Source organism: Canis lupus, chromosome 10 (assembly GCF_003254725.2).
Source record: "Canis lupus dingo isolate Sandy chromosome 10, ASM325472v2, whole genome shotgun sequence".
NCBI classification, from domain to species: domain Eukaryota; kingdom Metazoa; phylum Chordata; class Mammalia; order Carnivora; family Canidae; genus Canis; species Canis lupus.
In genome coordinates this window covers 23343384-23364519 of record NC_064252.1, presented here as the reverse complement: position 1 = coordinate 23364519, position 21136 = coordinate 23343384, and the positions used below count along the sequence as shown (strand labels likewise).

General features: G+C 53.1%; 1 protein-coding gene across 8 annotated transcripts in view; it reads right to left on the bottom strand.

Annotated features, from left to right (window-relative positions):
• PACSIN2 (protein kinase C and casein kinase substrate in neurons 2) overlaps positions 1–21136 on the bottom strand; it is a 136641-nt gene that overhangs the window by 3495 nt on the left and 112010 nt on the right. For 7 of the 8 annotated variants that reach the window (XM_035721778.2, XM_049115764.1, XM_049115766.1 and 4 more), the window contains 8 exons: positions 17924–18080; positions 15564–15799; positions 14122–14277; positions 9541–9716; positions 7037–7157; positions 4185–4306; positions 1758–1880; positions 1108–1304 (listed from right to left, as the gene is read on the bottom strand). In XM_035721778.2, the coding sequence (XP_035577671.1) occupies positions 1108–1304; positions 1758–1880; positions 4185–4306; positions 7037–7157; positions 9541–9716; positions 14122–14277; positions 15564–15799; positions 17924–18080 (1288 nt within the window). The remainder of the gene's footprint in view (positions 1–1107; positions 1305–1757; positions 1881–4184; positions 4307–7036; positions 7158–9540; positions 9717–14121; positions 14278–15563; positions 15800–17923; positions 18081–21136) is intronic. The other variant, XM_025457501.3, reaches the window with a different exon arrangement.

Below are 21136 nucleotides of genomic sequence, written 5' to 3'. Positions count from 1 at the left end.
AAGATGGAGAAAGAATTAGAAATTACAATGAATAAACCAACTGACGAAGTTAGGGAAGAATGACTCCCAGGTGTCAGAAAACCTGGACAAAGTCGAGTTCAGGTGCATATGAACTTCCTACAACCAACAGGGGTGCCTGGTGACCAACCCTGGGCTTGAGTGTCTGAGGCCAGCTGCCCGGCCTGTGGAGCAGGGGCGGGGGGCAGGAGGCCGATAGGCACAGACACGGCCCTCCGGCCCACAGTCGGCTGAATGCAGGGGTCTGTCCCAGTGCAGGGCGGGTGTCAGCCTGTGCGTGCTGCCTTCCAGCCCGGCCTCCCACTCAGAGGTGTGATGGCGGGTCTGGGATGGCTTTGAGGAGGGGACAAGGCAGGAGGACCTGGCTCTCTGTGGGCCCCCTCTGGCACCAGGCACCTGTGCTTCCTCCTCGGACACACTCTAACATAGTGCTTTCAAGCTAATGGTTGAAACCCATTTTAGCGAATTGCAACTAGCATAGAAAAAAAAAAAAAAAAAAAAAGACAAAGCCCAGAGAGTCTGTGTACACAGAGCTCCCATGATCTGGATGCAAAGTGTTCTGTAAAACGAAGTTCAGGTACTGGCAACAAAGGTGTGCCGGTAGTAGAAAGTATACCATGTGGCTGCAGGGGGAAGGCTCAAAGGCACCCAAAGATGAAGCTGAGTGGCCCAGAGGTACTCAGTGTGGTCCCGGGGTCTGGGCAAGGTGGCTCGCCAAGGGCTCCTCTGCCAGCTGGGGTCTCTGGAGAAAACCTTCCCCTGGGGACCCACAGGCTGGCTGCTTCCACCTGGGAAGCACTTGGGAAAACAGCTGGTGCTGGCGATGAACATCCCCTGCCCCAGTGCCCTGCTGTGCCCAGCCCTCCATCCTGCTGGGACTGGTGCCTTGGGCAAAAGCACCAGGGCACTCTTCATGCCTTCTAAGGTTTGGCACTGAGCATCTGCTGCTTTTGAAATGTTGGAGGACGACCCACAGATGCAGCTAGCAGGAATTTCCCAAACTTAAAAACAAAACAAAACAAAACAAAAAAAACTCCCCTAGCAGGTTGGAAGCATTCACCCCAGGTGCCAGTCGGGGAGCCCACCTACCAGCCTTGAAGCTCAGCTCATCATGCTCCTGCCCTTCGTAGTCATAAAGGGCCCGGACCCGCACTTCCGTCCCCGAGGTGGTGTCCTCGTCAAATGGGTTTGAGTCCCCATTGGCATCCGTGGAGGAGAACGGGTTGTTAGATTCATCATCCGACCAGTCAGTGGGGTAGCTCTGGGTCTTCTCATAGCTGCTCACACTGCAAGAAAAAGGGTGGACCCAGGGACCCTGAGTATGGGACTGACAGAGGCACGAGGCCCTGCCTGGAGGCTCAGCCCCTGCCCAGGGAGGCTGCAGGAGCCCCGGGGCCCGGCGAGGGACCTCCTTCCGCAAGAGCACAGCCCCTCAGCATCACAGTGCAGTCAGGCTCCCCGCAGGGCTGCCCAGCACACCCGTCTTCCTGTGGTGGTGTGCCAGGGCCTCGACGAGGGTTAACGGAGGACAGAGAAAGAACAACTACAGATTGTTAATAGGTGCCCCCCTCCCTGAGAAATCGAGAAGCCAGAGACCGTCCACCAGCCGGCAGCTGAGCCACCTCCTGCAGGCCCCATGCATTGCTGTGAGTGCCAAGGGGGCAAGAGCCTGGATAGAGAGAGAGGAGACACAGAGAGCGAGCGAGGTGGGAACCAGAGGGAAACGTTTGTTCACCAACTTTTTGGCCTTAATGTCCTCCTTCTCACTGACGGTGCTCCCCGTGTCGTCCTCATCCTCGAAGGGGTTGTAGCTGGACAGAGACTGCGCTGACCGTGCGGGGTTGCTCGGGACACTAAGGTCACTATGGGGAGAGAGAGAGCTTTCAGGGGACCCCAGCTCAGCACCCTGCTCCGGCCCTGGATGCTCCCAGCTGCAGGATCACAGGGCCAGGGGCTGAAGGGGCAGACTGGCTCCTCACCCAAGAGGAGGATTTGTCATTTGAGCAGAAAGAACATTTTAGCAAAAACACTTAGTGATATTCTGGGTGGTTAAACACATTTAAAGCGTCTAAGGAGAACAGCAGGTCCATTTCCCTTCTTGCCTGTGGGTGTGGTCTATCCTGAACAGGAGACTGGGGTGCGGACAGGCTGCCGCCGGAGCACAAGTGATGTCCGGCTTGTGGCTTCTCCCCACAGTCTTCCCATCTGGGCCTGTGGCCAGCACTGTGATGCTGGGAGCTGGCAGCCAGCCTGTGGGGCTCAGTGCCCCCCTGCTGAGAGCGAGAGGGGCTCCTGGAGCTCTCCAGACCCCACAGCGCAGCATTCCCCTCCTTCTAACTACAAAGGCTCCTAAGTCCTCCTCCCTGCTTCTTCTGGGGCTAGAGCTTCCAAAATCAGCTCCCAAACCTGCTAAACAGCCCTTTCTAAGAAAGAAGGACCCCTTTGTGCTTCAGAGAGAGAACATCCATCTGCATAACTGTATCAGCCGTCTACTGTGAGCCAGGCCCCAAGGGGATGGACCTGAGGGAGATCGGACCCAGGCCCAGCCTGAGGGCCGACAGCCAGGATGCAGTGAGTGTGCGTGCTGTGGAACAAAATAAGACGGTAAGAGCCCTGGCGCCACACCGTGCAATTCAGCTGCAAGGTGGGGCTTGTGGGGCCAGGACCACCTCCAGCCTCCAAGTCAGGGGGACTGCATGTGGCTGGCACTTGAGCGCTGCACAGAGAGCTGGAAGGAGAGGGGAGAGGAGAGGAGGAAATGCCTCAAATGCTACTAGTGACCTCAAGGGGCCGGCAACTGCCTCATGGCTTCAGGCCCGGAGAGGGGCGCTCGACCCAAGCCTGCCCACTGCCACACTGGAGCTGCATGTCTGAGACCACTAGGCCTTCCTCTCTCCCCAGCACCTTTCTCTTTGAGGGGGTGCTGGTACCGGGAAGCGGAATTCATGCAGCAGCCCTGGCCTGCCTAGACTCTCCCAGACCCTCCTCTCCCACCAGCCCCAGTCACACAGATGCCAGCCTGATCCCTGGGACAGCGCTTACTGCTCCAGTCACTTCACCAAGCCCACCTGCCCAGACAGAGACCCAGCAGCTGACTGACAACTGGCTGTGTGTGGCCAGGGAGCCCAGGTAGGGGCTTCAGCACTCAGGGCTACAGAAAGGCCTCCAGTGCCTGTGCTGACCCTCCTGGGAAACCACAACCATGAGCTGTATTATTACTTTTTTTTTTTTTTAATTTTTATTTATTTGTGATAGTCACAGAGAGAGAGAGAGAATGAGGCAGAGACACAGGCAGAGGGAGAAGCAGGCTCCATGCACCGGGAGCCCGACGTGGGATTCGATCCCGGGTCTCCAGGATCGCGCCCTGGGTCAAAGGCAGGCGCCAAACCGCTGCGCCACCCAGGGATCCCGAGCTGTATTATTACTTGTTGTGGCATGGAAGCCTCTGGGCCCAGAGCCTGTGGGGCAGGAGCGGCTTCCAGGGAGGGGCAGCTGGCAGCCTCAGCTCTGCAGATGAGAGCAACATCTATCTACTGGGACTCGGAGGCCAGAGCAGGCCTTGTCTAGCACACGCTTTCCACGAGGTTCTAATGACCTCAGTGCCACCTCTTCTAACCAAACTTGGTTTCAGCAGATAAGTCAGAAATAAAATAACCAACACTTTCATCAAAGATGTGCCTTGAAAAGGGGGGACACTTGACAATGATCTCCTGTACCACCACTCCCCTCCGAAATCAAGCACCTGCATACAGAACAGAGAAGTACAAACCTGACCGGGATACCTGAACCCACCCAAAGGATGGCATCAATGGTTATCTCCACCTGCCTGTGTGTACCACTGGGGATACACAATGACCAGCACCTGACATCAGCTCCTGCCCTCACTTGGGGGCCAGAAGCATGTTTGTGCCAAAGGGTCCTTTCTCTGGATCTTTTCAGAGCTCTAGCATCAAGTGAGCTGATGATCCTCCCCAGAGATGCTCTTGAGCCACTGCCCAGCAGAGTTTGGATGCCCAAGGAGCATCTGGAAAGACATTGGTGGGGTTCCCTACAAGGCCTCATGCGGGGGAGGGGTTGGTCTCCCAGGTATCCAGGCTGGAAGCATCCAGCCCACACAGAGGACCCGGGGGACCTATCCCAGAGGATAGAGGCTGCCTCATGCCTACCTGCTGGGCTTGTTCTGCAGAGCCTGGTCACCCGTCTGGTTGATGCCCGTCAGGGTGACACCATCAGCAGCCTTCTTCTTCTCTCTTCGGCTGAGAGTTCGATTCAGGTCTGCGGACCACTCCTGGGCAAGCAGGCACCGAGAGAGAGAAATGGGGAAGTTCATTGGTTTGAAGCCACATCAGTCTAACACACTGGGCAGAAAGCCAGGGTCTGTCCTGCAGTTAGTGGCATGCAGCCCCGTGGCCTCGGTTCACCTTGCTTGCCAGCTGACCTCGGGTTCCCAGCACCCCCCTGCTACCCCCTCCTCACTGCTAAAGGTGGGGACTCCAGCCTGTGTGGGTCTGGTCTCTGGAAGGAGAGTCTGACCAGCCAGCACTCAGGTGTCCAGGAACTTCCCCATCCTGCCCCGGGGCCCCATGGCACTAAGCCTCCAGCCTCCTCAGGCCAGCAGGGGTCGCCAGAGGCCTCACCGGCTTTCCTTGAGCCTTCCAAAGTAGACAGGAGCTAGTTCCCATCTAGTCCTTGTGCAACAGGAGAGCTGGCTGCAGGTTCTGGGCAAGCCCTTGTGGGGACCGCAACTTGGCGGGGGGTGGGGGGTGGGGGGGTGTCAGGGGCAGGTAAGCTAGCTCTCCCCCACCCCAGCAGGTCTCTCCGGGGAGCAAGCGGTGCCCTCTGGCAGCTCACAGCACAGCAAGCGCTCACCTCCCCCAAAGGTTTACTAGTTTCCCCACATGGAAACAGCTTTATCATCCACACTGAGAAACGCTCAAAGTGGGTTACAGGAGGAAGGGGCCATGACCTCATTCCCCGGAAAGGTCTCCCTCCTGACCCCACCCATCACCAAATAATCTTGACTGAATTTATTAACCCTTGGTGTGTTGAGTCCATAGTTTGGCACACAAGTCCGTGTAACACTTCCGGGTTAGAGGCCAACTTGGAAATATCAAGTCTAACCTGCCAACTTGTCAAACAAGGAAACTGAGGCCCAAGAAAAGGTGACTTGTCCATGCAGAGCTGGTGGCAGACCTGGGCCCCTGACTCCAGACCCTGGTCACCTATTTATTAATTATTCTCTCAACTGAAATAAGTTGACTCAGAGCAACCATATGAATATAAATCTGTCCTGAATGCGTGGCTTCCAGGACCTGTGTGATCAGTGGTAGGCCGGCCTGGGATGGAGGGGCCCGCTGTTAGTGTGGACAATGAACAGCAGGGCAGAAAAGCCACCACATGCCGTCAGAACCAGGCTGTGGACCCCACACACACAGACCCGTGCGGGCCGGACACACACTGCTGGAGGGTTGGGATTATACATTAGCCACAAAATAAGAAACTTACTTCATCCTGAGGCATGGAAAATAAAAGCAAATAGTTTCATTAGAGAAAGTCAAGCATGATCCTGTAAGAACCGTAAGCACAGGCCACATGTGGGCGCTGCTTCCCAGCCTGTAGGATCCACGAGAGGAGGGCTGCAGTGGCCAGGACGCCCATACCATCGAGCCAGCCTGTCAGCTCAGGTCTTCCTTCCCAGACCACTACGCTCTCTAGGTATAGGTGGACAACCCTAAGGGCCCCAGGGCGGGAGGGGAGGGCTGCATTTCACAGGTGGCTTCCCAAGCCCCTCTGGATCAGTATACACACACCCCTGCAGGGTGAATCCCGCCACGTGCACAGGACACACCAGCTCGCTTCTTCCCCATGCACCATCGCCAGGGGTGGGGTAGGCTATGTGCTTTCCCCTCTAGGGCCACTTCTACTCAAGGGGACCCTGGGCCTCCAGCTCATCCCAGTGCCTCCGTGGAAGGGGCATGGTCTGCTCTCAGCCTCCTGTCGGGAGATGTCCTAACACCTAACACAGTGCAGGGAATGTGCTCAGCTGCAGAGACCCACACTGTCATGGGAGCAGCTTCTTGAGAAGCTCCAGAAGACAGAGGGACATGTGTGAGGTCTGACACAACCATAGCTAGGGTGGGGCTAGAGGCCAGGATGGACTCCCAGCTGCCCAAGGAGACGGGTGCTGTTGTCATCCCCACTTTACACATGGGAACAAATGACTGGCTCAGCGTCCCACAGCTGTTAAGCGGTGAGGCCAGATGTGAGTGCAGCCTGTACTCTAGCAGTCCCCGGGGGCAGGGGAAGCCCCTCGGCCCTCGTGCCAGGTGTCCTCCCCGGAAGGCAGCAGCCATAGCCCTTCCAAGCCTTTCCTGGCTCCTGCTTTACCACAGGTGGGGAGAATCTCTTCCCTCAGAGGAGGGGGTGGCAGGACTTAGTGAGGGTGGGAGCGCAGATGGACTGTGGCTGGAAGAGGTCCTAGAGCCCCAGGCCCTCACATTTTGCAGGTAAAGATACTGGAAGGCTCACACTCATGAAATCAGGAAAAGAGGAAAGCTAATCCTGAACCAAAAGGAGTTGAATTTACTATCTGAACCGAGGAAAAGTCCCCTGTGGGAAGGGTAAGAGCTACACATAGCCCCATCTCTCCCCGTCCCAGGCCTGAGGCCTGCCAGCCTGGTGTGCGCTGTGGCTGGTGTGGCCATCCTGCGGAGCAGGCGGGGAGCTGCGCAGCTCCTGGGACTCATCAGCAACTAGAGAATGCCAATGGTCAACAGGCGACCATCATGATTCCTAACAAGACAGAACACGATTGCACCTTCACTGAACTCCAAAAGGCCCTGCAGTCGTGCCTTTGGGACTCTCCACATTGACCTGGGTTCCAGAGTAGCCATGCTTAAAGGCTGCCTCCTAAGCAGGGCAAAGGCCATCACCAGTTGGAGCGAGAAAGCATACATCTCAACCCTGTGAGCCCAGCCCCTGCCAGACCAAAGGGGTCCTGGGCACAGCCTCCTCTTACCTCAAACTGTGGCCAGTTCATAGACATGCCTGGCCCGTGGTTGGCTCTGAACCACCTCAGGTCCTCCACCGCGTCAGCAGCTTTAATGCTCTGCTCCAGGTCACGGTAAATGTTCTTGTAGCTAAATCAGAGAGAGGAAATGCATGACTCTCTTGGAAGGCAGGGATGGCCCCCATTCACCCTGCCCCAGAGCCTGGCCACAGTGGGGGCGTGGGCTCTGGCCACACAGAGTTGGCTTTGTAGCTCGGACTGGGATGCTCTGCCCTGGCTTGGCTGGATGATTATCTGGCCTCAGTGTGCACAGCAGACGAAACACCACCATGGGCTGCAAGCCACAGCTTTGGCTTCCCACAAATTGGCTTGAAATCAAACCAGGTGGCAGGGCAGTGCTCTATGTCAGATAATGCAGCAGGTGCCAGCATCTTGGCCACATGGGCACTGACCTCTGTGGCTCCACTTAAACAGGTCCAGAATCAGGAAAGTTCCCCCTCATCCCTTCAAAAAAAGCTGGAAGGTGCAAAAGCTGTAAGTGAAGACTGCCCAGTGCTGTGGCCGCAGAACTCACCCTCTACCTGGAGCAGCAGCTCACACCAGCTCAACATCCTAGAAAGTGGATTATGAAGGACAGGACCTAGTGTTTCCCCTTATCACCTACATGGCAGGCAAGTCCTTTCCCTCTCTGGGTCTCAGTTTCCTCTGTTGAGTGGGCACAGTGCCATCTGGTCTAAGTTGAAGTGTGTCCTCCACACAACATATGTTGAAGTCCTGACCCCCAGTATCTTAGAATGTGATTTTATTTGGAGATAGGGTTTTTACAGAAATAATTAAGTTAAAATGAGGTCATTAGGGTGGGCCCTAATTGCTGGGAGAAATGTAGACACGCAGATACACACAGAGGAAAGGGTACATGAAGACACAGAGAGAAGATGGCCACGTGGCAGGGGTGATGTGTCTATAAGCCAAGGATTGGCAGCAGACAGAATGACAATTGGAACGATCCTCCCCCCTAGAGCCTCAGAGGGAACACGGCCCTGCCAACATCTTGATTTCGTACTTCCCATCCCCACACTGTGAGACAATAAATTTCTGCTGTCGTAAGCCAGGGGTTTGGTATTTTGTTATGGTAGCCCTAGGACACTACTCTGCCATCTACTCCCCAGGCTGGCTTCGAGGACTCAGTGAGGCCAGGCATGCCAGCCAAGGACAACGTGCACATAATGGGCACAGCTGCCCTACCCCAGCCAGCAGTGCAGCCCCAGGCAAGTTAATCCACCAAAACTGGCCTCAGCTTCCCCCCTGGTAAATGGGGAATAATGCCACCCACTTTACAGACTGTCCTAAGCATTAAATACTGGCAGAGTGGCGATACAATAATTATTCCCTTCCACTGAATTATACAGGAGACAAAGGGAATGCAATTTCTTAACAACGACAAGTCTAAAAAAAAGAAAAAAAAAAAGACAAGTCTTAGCTTGTGAGTCATTTCTACACAGCTCTGCAATAAGGATGACTGAATCCACATCCATGGTTAGCTCAGACCTCTGCCCCAATGGAGGCATCGTGGGAAAAAAGAGAAGGCAAGTGCAGAAAGAACATCACAACCTCTATGTCAGGATCCAGAGCTGAGCCTCCGAGGGCCTGTGCTGCCCAAGAGGCCCCCGAGAAGTCAAGGTTGAGTGGGCAGCCAGCCACTTGAAGGGAAGGGCCTCCGTAAGATGGTCCTGAGGGAAGGGCACCAACCTGGGAAACACAGAGAAATGCTCCTGGCTGGATTCCAAATATGCCAACTGTGGCTGATCCAGGCTGCGGCCCTCCCTTCCTACCTGGACCTCGAGTGTCGTACTTAGAGCTGGTGGCTCATGGCTCACCTTAATGCGCAGCCTGAGGCTGCCTAGCTCAGACCAGCAATGAGCTGGCCCAGGCTGATGGGATGCCCAGCATAGGCCGACTGTGCACCTGCACATGGGCTCAGCACAAGTTTCCTCCCTGGGCAGGAGGACCTAACCAGGGAGATTTTTTTTTTTTTTTAAAGATTTACTGGGGGCAGGGGTAGTATCCCAAGTAGACTCCCCACTGGGCATGACACCCGACACGGGGCTCAATCCCACAATCCTGAGATCATGACCTGAGCTGAAATCAGAAGTCAGACGATTGACTGACAGAGCCACCCAGGCACCCCCAGGGAGAAGCTCTTCTGACAAACACTGCCATCCTAAGTCTGGAGAGTAGTGACTGAGCTTTATTCAAAAGCAATTTCCCACTGGCCTCCTGGTGATGTCCTCTTTCTCTAAATGGAAACTTGGGATCCCTGGGTGGCGCAGCGGTTTGGCACCTACCTTTGGCCCAGGGCGCGATCCTGGAGACCTGGGATCGAATCCCACGTCGGGCTCCCAGTGCATGGAGCCTGCCTCTCCCTCTGCTTATGTCTCTGCCTCTCTCTCTCTCTCTCTCTCTCTGTGACTATCATAAATAAATAAAAATTTAAAAAAAAAATGGAAACTTACCTGGCCACATTTGACAAGTCTAGGTGCTTTTGAACCTCCAGCAGAACTTCCCGGAAGAAGCGCAGACGCTTTTCCTCAAACTGCTGGCACTGCTCAAACACCTGCTCCATGTTCTCCATGTACTGCGGCGTGCTCTGATCAAGCTCCTTCAGGGACTTCTCATATTTCTCTTTGGTCTACAAGACAATCCAAGCACCACAGGGCAGAGGTTCATTTCCATTCACTCTGGTTCCCTCTGATGGAGAGAAGGTGAGCCAGGCTCTGCACCACCCTGCTCCTCACTTGCCTTCGTCCCCTTCTGAATCATCAGCATCTAGGCCTACTTATAGGGTGACTATATTAAGGCAGACATTTTGAGTGACTTTATGAGGAGTAAGCGGGGTGAGGAGCTGTGACCCAGCATCCAAGGATCTCCTTCCCTGGCACCCCTCAGATTCCAGCCCAGAAGACTCACACTCTACCTCTGCTCCTGAAGGGTGCTCCCACCCAATCTGGGCTGGAACAATATTCCCACCCCACACAGCCAGGCCCTCCAAGCTCATCTCTAATGCCATCTCCACCACTAAGGCCATCGCTGGGGAAAGCTTCTCAGGCCTCCACAGACTTGAAAGCATAAGCTCTGGAGTCTGACAGACTCTACTTTCAAAGTCAAGTTCAAGTCTCACACCCTCCACTTCCAAACTGCCAACCATACTCCTGGCATCTGCCGGGCCTCTTAGCTAGCAGCAGGCCCAAACAGGTCAATGCTGGGGAGGGGACGGTCCCTCTGGAACCCAGGGTGCATGGTTGGGCACCACTGCCACACTGACCCCTGCCCACAGCATCCACCCATGTCCTCTCTCCTCAGGCAAGGACTGTGCCAGGACCCCCTTGAGCCTCGGACCTTCCCCACAGCAGTGGTGACTCAGCGGACACCTCAGGGCAAGAGCACAGGGTATGAGTGCCAGACAGGCCTGGGGGCGAGTCCTGGTACCGCACAGAGTTTCTTAACAGCCTCACTTCGCCTCGCAGAAAACGAGGTAGAGGCAAACCTCATTTTATGTCGCCCCACAGTCGCCCCACAGTACTTCATGTTTTAGGAGACCGAGGGTCTGTGGCAGCCCTGTGTGGAGCAAGTCTATTGGTAGTACCATTGCTCCCACAGCACTTGCTCGCTCTGTTGTCTCTGCTCACGTTTCGGTAATTCTCACAATATTTCAAGTTTTCATTATTATCATTATTGCATTTGTCATGGTGATCCGTGATTAGTGATTATGATTCACTGAAACCTCAGATGATGGTTAGCATTGTTTTTTAGTAATAAAGTATTTTTAAATTAAGGTGTGTATACTGTTTTTAGACATAATGCTATTGCACACGTAGTAAATGACACTATTTGGTAAACATAGCTTTTATGTGCGCTGAGATACCAAAAAATTCATTTGACTCACTTTATTGCAGTGGTCTGGAACTGAACCCACAATGCCTACACTTCCACTTCATGGCATTCTGATATTTAAATGAGCTGACACAAAATGAGCACCAAGCTGCATGAAGTAGGCATTCAAAAAAGTCCCCGTCCCCGTGTCCCCCAGGCCTGTCACATCCCCATACATTCATTCCAAGACTGTCCTCAACGAGGGGTCTGAGCAGAAAGGAAATATGGAAGGCCATCATAGCCTCCTGGGGCAAAATGAGGCACAGCAGGGCTGCAGCCTTTCCACTGTGGAGACCCTGAGAAATGGGGGCGATCACAGACAGACAGGCTGGCTAGCTCCCCAGGAACTTTGCTTTTCTGTTCCTGACCATGGTGCCGGCTTCTGAGAAAGGGCTGAGCCTCCTTGAACCATTACAGGCTGCCCTGCCCCTGCCTTCTGGATCAAGGCCATGTCTTAGGACCCCAGCCTCTGCAGCCTCTGGAGCAGCTCTGCCCCTACTCCAGACCCCAAATCTACTCACCATCTACGCTGCTTTTCTCCTGGACACCCTTCTGTGACTCAAGCCCTGGAAAACTCCCCTTTATGGTCCAGAGACCCCTCTTCTCCAAGACTTCCCTTATAGGCCCAACCCACTCCCTAAAGTCTCCCTTCCTGGCACCCCCTCATATTCTGTTCCTTGTTCTACTTCTGAGCCTCCTGGCTGGGCTTGGGTCCTCTGTGACCCCAAGAAAAGGTCATCCCTTCCAGAATGTGGACATTCGCAGGAGGAACAGAGCACCACCAAATGCTCTGACTACTCATTATCATCATCATCTCCCTAGACGTGTGAGGCTCTGCGTGGGATCACTAGGTCAGAGGCCTTAAGACATGCAGCTGTGGTTTAAATACAAAGGGCCTGGTGGTACCACCAGAGCAGCACAGAGAAACCACTTCTCTGGGGTACTCCAACAACACACAGGAGCCTCCCTGGGGCCTCCCTGTGCTTACAAACAGCCCTGCCCCAGCAAAGCCAGATACAGAGCAGGGTCATCACTATCGGGGAATTCCTAGCACAGAGCACAAAGAAAGTTCCTAGGAAACATCCATGGAGTGAAACAAAGGCAGCCTTCGCTCTCCTGTGGACTGGGACACTTAGCACTGAACATGAGAAAGTCCCTTCTGACAGGTACTGCAGGACGCAGTCATGGCCTGACCAATGAGAAACACAGATGGGCCTATGTAGCCAGTCAGTGCTGGTTTTTAGAACTTGTTTCAAGGAGAGTGGGAGGGTGAAGTCGCCCTCCTTTCCAGGCCAGCTCTCAGCCTACAAGGTCCATCATGCCCCATGGTCACTGGCTGGACCACAGAGCCAGGAGGGAAGCTTCTATAAAGTGGCCCAGCCATCCTGACAGGTGCCTTATGTCTGACTTCGGACCCTGGACCAATTTGGTAGATTCCGTTGTGAATGGCAATGAAACATGAAAGGTACGTGTGTCTATGTCCCTCACCCCCACCCCAACCCTCCATCCACACCCAGGAACAGAGAAGCCTCGCCCCTCCTCCAGGCACCGTTCTGGACACATGGCAACAGCAACCCTGAGCATCGTCCCAGCCTTATTTTCCTTAAGCCCGGGTGCCCACCCCATTCAACAAGTAGCCCCAGACTCCTCACCTGATCTCGCAGTGGAGGCAGCCTCCTGGCAACCCCACACTCCTGGACTGGACCCAGTTCCAGAACCAGGTGTGGGCAGTCGGGGCCACTCCCCAAGGGACTCAGGTGCTTGCTCTGAGTGATGAACTCTTCTGTAGACAGTCCCCACAACCACCCTCCCCTGTATGCCAGTGACAGCAGTGAGGAGCAGGGAGAGAGGGTCCGGCCTTCCCTCACTCACACTACCAGGTGGCACAAGACTAAGCCTCTCTGAACTCAGTTTCCTCGGTCACACAACAGAGATGCCACCACCTAAATTCCCTGGGTTCAGTGGTGTCCATCCAGGCTGAAAGGGTGGTGGGTTTAACACAGCAGCTCAGAGCTCTCCCGTTTCCCCTTTGGGGGGAAGAACAACATGTTGCTCCCGGGACACAGCCCTTCTCAACCTGGCTCAACCCACAGCCTCCACCCACACCTCTCTGGGCCTCTCTGCCCAAACGCACGCTGGCATCTCTCCTCCCTCAGCACTGCGGCAAGGAGGACTCCAGACAGCTCAGCCCCCAGCCCTGCACCCCTCTCCACTCAGCAGAGGTGGTGGCCTAGGCCTTGCTCACGTCAGTTTTCACTTCCTGGGAACTTTTAAATTATATGAATCTGTCTAGTGTTTGCATCCTGTGACTCAGGCCTTCCAGGTTGAATCACTACCTGCATCCATAGAGGCCCCCCTTTGTCCCCCCTAGTTTATACCATCCTCCCATTTGATCTCTCCAATCCACGGCAGCAGGGCCCCCCCTCACCCCCCCACACTGCACAGAAAGGCAGAAGGGCACCCAGGATGCTGCACACAGGGCCTATTCACGGACTCTTGGCTGAGCACCCGCAGCCCCCACCCACACCTCTCTGGGCCTTCACTGCCGGGGCTGCGGGGAAACCTGCCCGCTCCCCCGACCTCTCCAAGCTCCCCGTGGCCACAGTGTGCTGGGCGTCCCAGGCACTCCACCTTCATGGGACTCCCTCCACTCACCACCAGAGCAACCCTTCTAAGCTGTGGTCTTCCTCCACACCTCTGCCCTCCTTGAGCTCTGGAACCTTCTTTCAGTGGCTGCCTGTTAGCAGTGTCCTGAAGCTCCTTACTTCACTCGCCTTGCAAGACCACTTGGTCATCATAACCCTCCGGGCCAGCTCTTGCATCAGGCCCCTGCCGCTGACATCCACACCTCCATGTCCTGCACAAGCTGGTCCCTCCCACTTCTCTCACAGCAGCCCTGGCCACCCCACCACCTTTTCCTGAGCGGAAGAATCGGCCGTTGCCCTGCTTGCCCAGCACTCAGTTCTGCCCTCCATCCTGAAGTGGGCAGGGGGCTGTGGGAAGGTAAGGCACTCACGTGGGAGCCTCCTGAGGGCAGGAATAGGTCTTACTGCTGTGCCATCTCTCCACCCCTCCAATCAAGTGGCGACAAAGCTAACTGCGGGCCAGAGAGGTGTCTGGCGAGGCTTGTGCATTCACCATGGAAAACGATGTGCCACATTTACCTTAAGAACGTCTTGCTTGCATTTTTCTACTTTGTCTTGCAACTTCTTGAGCTGCTCAGGGTTGAGGGATGGGTCTGCTTTGCTATTGGTTTCTCGTGATGTGGCCAACTTCTCCTCTTTGCATGCTGCATGGTAGGCCTTCTTTGCTGCCTCTACCTGCAGGGAGAATGAGCTCCTGAGTGTTACGTGTCCGCAAGTTCAAGATCCTAACTAGAGGTTTCACAGACTCTGCCTGCAACACCCCAAGGAAGGGGAGGAACAGGTATAAGCTGTGCCTGTCGTATAATTACAACTAGGTACAAGGGAGGAGTACGCTCAACAGATACTGACAGGGTGCCTGCTTCGGGTCAGGTGCCATTCTGGGCACCAGGGTGCAGCACCCAAGACCCTGGCTTTCAGGGAGCTCTCCATCGAGCTAGAGAGGCAACCACAAGAGCTAGCTGAAGAACAGAGTGAACAAGAGGGTGATGAGTGCCAAGAAGGAGAGGGAAGCAGGGATGAGAGGTGGGGCACCATGCTGAGGCAGCTGGAGAGAGCCAGCCAAGATGACACGGAGCAAGAATGTGCAGGAGGTGTGGCTGTCTGTGAGAAGAGCATGCCAGGCAGCTGGAATGGCAAATACAAAGGACGTTCCAAAGTTCCGGAGCTAACAGGAGGGGGTAATGTTGGGAGGCAGAGTCACAGGCCACGTGTTCCACGGCTACCTCACACAGCTAGAACATGTACATGCACACAAGTGCATACACACACAGCTGTGTCTTTATTTAACAGATCCTTCTTTCCTTGAGCCAAAGTCAAAGTTCAATCTAGAGAGGAAAGAGGAGTTTTGTAACCATGGCCTCATGGTTGTCATTACACAAGGCCATGGACAAGAAGCAAGATAAAGGAGATGTGGCAAGAGCCAAGACACAGAAGAAAGAAGGAAAGCCTGTTGTTACAACCTAAAGACAGAGGGCTGTTCCAGGTGATTCTCAGGAGGAGGGAGGTGGTACGGCTCCTGAGAAAACCCAACAGGCGGAGACAGAAGGAAGCAGGAAGTCCACCCAAGAACGGGGCTGGCAGAGCTTTGGCAGTGGAAGGGGGAAGGGGGCCCCTTTTGTGCTGAGAGTGGGGGTGCCTGTAGAAGAGCCTCTAGCTAGCAAAAGCCGGGAAAGACTCAGCAGCTTCAGCTGCTACTTTTAAAAAAACCAGTATCAGTATCATTTGCAAATTTCAGAGGAAACACATACAAAAGAAGGAAAAATTTTAAATCAATCTTTCTACCAGCCCAAAGGGATTTTTGTGTCTTGGAATTGGTCACTGTTAGCCAGCAGGGGCTTCTGGTCCAGGGGGGGACCCCCATCTCTGCCCCTGTTAGATCCTGGGCCCAAAGCATCAGGGCAGGACTAGCCAAAAAGCACAGGGTCAGGCCAGGCAGGGAGCAGCCTGCAGGATGGAGGCACCTCTTTCAGCTTCTTGGCCCAGGGCTTCTGTGCCTTCCGAAAGCCGTCCTCGGCTTCTTTGGTCTCCTTGAAGCCTCCCATCATCTGCTTGTGAAAGGCTTCCTTCTGCCAGTTCTTGATCTTCTCGAAGTCCTCGTTCATCAGCGAGGCTTTCACCTCTAGGTGCAGCTCGCTCACCCTCTCCGCCTCGGACATGAGAGCCGTCCAGGCCTTCTCCAACGTCCCATACTGGGGCCCTGGCACAGAAGAGAAGCTGCTGGTTATGGGGCACTGGGGCCCCCAGACAGGCATTGTGTGGGGACTCTGTCCATTAACCTCTTGGTTGTGAGGACAGAATTCCAGAGGACAGCCTGGCTGGGCAGGGGTGGGGTAGGGTTCTTTTTGGTTCTTTCAGTTTTCTCTCAGTGTCTGTTCCTTTTTCAGCTTGGGATGAATAAAGAATAAGGAACTGAAGCTGGATCTACTCAACCATTCTTCTGTTAGGGAAACTGGGGGATTATACATACACATTTTCTTTTTCTAAAGTCACTAAACTTTTTAAAAACATGAATTTCTGCCTCTTGGAAGTTTTAATTTGCTTAAGGCTGGCCGGAGAAGGAGTCGCCTCTGCAGTGGACTGACTTCTCTCCCCAGGGGCTCAGAGCCCACCCTCTCCCTTCCCTGAGGTCAGCACTGCTCTTTTCAATCCCATGACAGGAGCGGAGCCTGGAGCCTGGCTTGGAGCAAGAACTCGAGAGCTGCCCCATCAAGCAGAGGACTGTCTCCACAGCAGAATGGAAGGCCTGTCTTGGGGAGAGGAAGGGGAGTTGGAGGCAGGAACCTGTTCTAGCCAGATGGAAATCTCTAGATAGTGGTCACCCTGCACACTGTGCTTAGGAAGGGAGCTCGTCATTTGGCCTGTCATCTTGTTGAGGGTGTGGGGCGGCGTGGGGTCAGGTGAGAGAGAAGGAGGCTATGACACAATCTGAGGATGAAGATGGGAAGAGCCAGGCCCTGACCTCAAGGCTCTCCCAGGGGACAGTCACTGTTCAAGCTGGGTAATGACATGAAGGAACCATGAACCGTGGAAGGCGAGCCCTCCTGAACTTATAATCCTTTGTGTCTACAAAACAAGCAGCTCCCTCTCCTGCTGGGTCTGCGACACAGGGGCAGAGTCCACAGGTGAGGGGGACAAGGGGGCTTTGTGAACCTCAGGTTCTGAACAAACACAAGGGACAGTGCTAACAGCTGGGCCCTAGGAGTTAGAACTAAAACAATAACAGTTATGGTTCACAGGAGCTGCCCCTTCCCTGGCTACTCAGTACCCGGGCATGGCCGTCTCACTCCCAGACACCTACTCCACCAAGGCACTGTGCTAAGCCCTACAGACGACTTGCTTCAACAGGGGAAAGATGAGCAGCTAGTCCAGACCCAGCAGCAGCTGCCTGAGGCCCCGCCCGTCCAGGACTGCAGGACCAGTGGCCTGGCTTCCCCATCCTCTGAAGTCAGTCATCACGGTAGAAGGGCCTGGCCCATAGCACACCCTGAGAAAATCCCACTACTCGGCTTCTGTCCCAGGAAACCCTGTAATCCATCAAGCTGCCCCTCTACTGCTGGGAAGTGCATTCTGAGCGCAATCCATAGCCAGAGCAGCGTTCTGTTACTAAGCTCCAGAATCTTGTGTGTTTTGCTCGGGAGGGAGTGGGGGGCAAAACGTGTACAACACCTCTACTCATTCCCGTTAACATTCAAAATCAGGGGCAGCCCCAGTGGCGTAGCGGTTTAGCGCCGCCTGCAGCCCAGGGCGTGATCCTGGAGACCCTGGATCGAGTCCCACGTCAGGCTCTTTGCATGGTGCCTGCTTCTCCCTCTGTCTGTGTCTCTGCCTTTCTCTCTATGTCTCTATGAATAAAAAAAACAAAAAACAAAAAACAAAAAAAAACCACACACACACACATTCAAAATCAGAAAGGCTGCCAGATGTCACCATCTAGTCTCACCTGATGCACTACACAGCCAAGCTTACAGATCAACAACTCTCCGTGTTGGAACCCACAGTGTGGAGCAGCAAGGCCTCTGATGTGATAGCAGCGCTACTCAAATCTGAGCCCTGAAGGAACCCTTCTGAGTTAAACTGGCAAGTATAGCATGTCCCATGGATGACAAGGGCCGCAAGGGGGGACTCCGGTGCTGCCTGCAGAGAGGAGCCCCATGTGCTGCAGGGGAGGAAAGCCCACACAGTCCGTGCTGCTGGGTGATGGCATCGTGCCGCTCCCCTGTATGAATCACAGCCCCAAGAACTGAGACACACTGCTGCCCTGTTCTTGTGAGAGCTGCCCAGAGCACCCAGGTCAAGACGCCCTGTGCCGTGGCCTCCCTACCCTTCTCGACGAGCTGCCTCCAGCGCCGCGCCCACTCCGTGAGCTGCTGTGCATAGGCCTTCTCAATGCGTGCCCGCTCGTGCAGGCAGTTCATAAGGTCGCTGCACAGGCGGTGGCCATCGTCTATCCGCTTCACAGTCCGCTTGTAGTTCCCAACCTAGGAGACAGAACCACACTGTGAGGCTGGGCCCCGCTCGGCTGTACAAACAGCCTCCATGCCAGCTGGGCTCCTGGGTGCTCATCCATCCCCCCACACCCCCCGCCCCACTCAGAAGGCATCCTGCATCATTAGATGATAAGCTCCCACTAAGATTCCACTAGCAGGAATATTTTTAAAAACAGTGATTTGAAACTTCTCAATAACTACATGGCTGGTGTCTGCGCTCTGACCTGTGGGTCAGTGAAGGAGATAGACCAGCACAGGAAGGGGTCTGACAGAGGGAAGTGAGGGGCCAGGGACAGCTACCCAGAGTAAGTGATGTCTGACTAGAGAGATTTAGGGGAAAAAAAGAAAGGAAGAAAAAGAATTCAGTAACTCAAAATGATGTTATAATTAATATTACAGAATTGGCTAAAGGTCTTTTGTGATCATCATTATATAAATAGATAGAAATATGTTTGAAGTACCTTCTGCTTTAATGTCTTCCCATGCTGGATTATTTTCACTTATCGATTAGAGCAATAAATACTATTTCCCACTACTGAGCACCCACTATGTGCCAGGCACCACAGCAGGTGTCTTACCTCCAAATATTGCCCTGCCTTAACAAGTAGGAATAACTGTCCCCATTTGAACAGGAGAACACCAAGGCTTAGAGAATGACACATTTCCCCCTGATCCTGCAGCAGCAGTGCAGCCACTGCTGTGTTTCAAAAGGCTCCAGGTAGGGCAGTCTTGATAGCAAAGCTCAGACTCTTATCTGCTTTGATGAGGGTTATGGTGATTTTGACTACTTTCACACCTGAAAAGAGATCAGCTCATCTAAATTATCAAATACAAGAGAATAATTGACAAAATATTAGTGGCTAATTTGGACATTGGAGGACTGGAAGGAAATGTGGCAAAAAAATGATCTGTTTTATTACAATCCTTTCTTCCTTGTCTTCAAAAATCTTAATCAACTTTCATCAATCTTACCATTTCTAAATGAATTCAACTGAGCTAAATTCTCCAGGTAAAGGCAGTGGTGGTTAGTGAAGACCTCTCAGAGAGACAGAACACATGGGCCCCCAGGGAGATGGGCAATGGGGGAGAAGGGGCTCTGGCCCCTTCAGGAAGGGCTGTCCCGGAGGCCAGAGAGAACCCTGCTTCCATGGGATCAGTAAGGACCCCTGGAAGTGAGGTGGCCTGGGCAGCATTGTCCAGCAGGCAATGCTGAGGTTCACGAATAGCTCTGGGAGCCCACATCAGTTGTTGTTCTGGCCCGGAGCATGGCCAGGCTGCTGCTACTCACCAAAACACACAGTTTTCAACTTTACCCTTCAGTTGTCCCTTTCTTAGCAAAGCAAAAGCAAGCATTTCTTTCTTTCTTTTTAAGATTTTTATTTATTTTTGAGACAGAGAGAGAGAGAAAACATGAGCAGGGGGCAGAGGCAGAGAATCTCTCAAGAAGACACCCCACTGAACGTAGAACCTGACAACATGGGGCTCAATTTCATGACTCTGAGATCATGACCTGAGCCGAAATCAAGAATTGGTGGCTTAACCCACTGAGCCACCCAGGCACCTCTAAAAGCAAGCATTTCACAATCAGCTGGAAGTGACACCGCAAGCTCACTTCCCTTAAAATAGGGCTTTGCTGTCATTTTGAAATTTACAGAAGGAGAAAAAAAGTAACCAACAAAACACAACTCTGTTGCTGAGCTGGTGGCAAGAGGAGCTCAGCTCATCACAGCTCGATTTGGACTTGATAGTTGACACGAAACCAGGAGGCAGAGGTGGCTTTCATATCACTGTCACCAACAATATCCACACTGGTAATCAAGATCATAGTATGTTGGCTCTCTGGCAACCTGCCATTTCTCTGCTTTTCAAAACCCTTGTAAAAAGATTTAGGGAAAAGAAAAAGCTACCTCCTAAGAAGACACGCATCAGTTCGACCCATCAGCATGTACCTTGGCTGCCGTTCATATTTAAAGGACAACTCTTAAAATCTGAGAAGCAGCAAGGAATACAGGCAGGATGTTTGCCGAAGCATGAGTTTAGGTTTAAATGCTGGCACTGTCTGAGAAGAGGCAGAAACGTGGTTCTTCAAGTAGATCTAAGTCTCCAGCATCTGTGGATCGCCAGAGGTCCAGGTCCCGATCCCGGTCAAGGTCCAGATCAGTTGACAATGGAAATTAAACTGTAAATAACTTGCCCTGGGGGCCTTTTTTTAAACAAAACAAATTCCCAAACCATACTTGCTAAAAATTCTGGTAAGTATGTGCTTTTCTGTGGGGGGTGGGTTTTGGAGGGGGGGTTGAGCTGGGCTGGATATCTTTGTAGATGTGGACCATCAAGGGGTTGTTGAAAACTAATTGTATTAAATGTCTTTTGATAAGCCTTCCACTCACATTTTTGTGAATGTCTGAAGTGTATAGGTTGTATATATTGAGAGAGTTCTTTTATAACTAAAGCAAATTTAATTTTTTTGTACTAGAAAAGATTTGAACATTTTAGTTCTTGGTTATTCAAATATGTTAATTCAGAATTAGTTTTTTTTTTTTTTTTTCAGAATTAGTTTAATGCTTCAATTAAACTAATTAATAGCTTTGGACATTTAATTTTTTTTTTCACTTATTTATGATAGTCACAGAGAGAGAGAGAGAAAGAGGCAGAGACATAGGCAGAGGGAGAAGCAGGCTCCATGCACCAGGAGCCTGACGTGGGATTCGATCCCGGGTCTCCAGGATCGCGCCCTGGGCCAAAGGCAGGCACTAAACCGCTGCGCCACCCAGGGATCCCAGCTTTGGACATTTAAAAGAGCTCTAATTTTGCTTGAACATAAAGGCTTGAGTTTTCCTTGTTAGGGTTAAGGGTGTCCTCCCACCCACCCTTTAACAGCTGCCTGACAAAGACGTTAAAGCAGCTGTTGTTATGGATAATAAAAGATTATAAAATTGAAAAAAGATAATAAATAAATGCTGGCACTGTGACCACTGCTGAGGCCAAGGGGAGAAGGGAGTGTTTATGACACTCTAGCAATGTCTGCTCTGCCGGCCTTTGCTGGG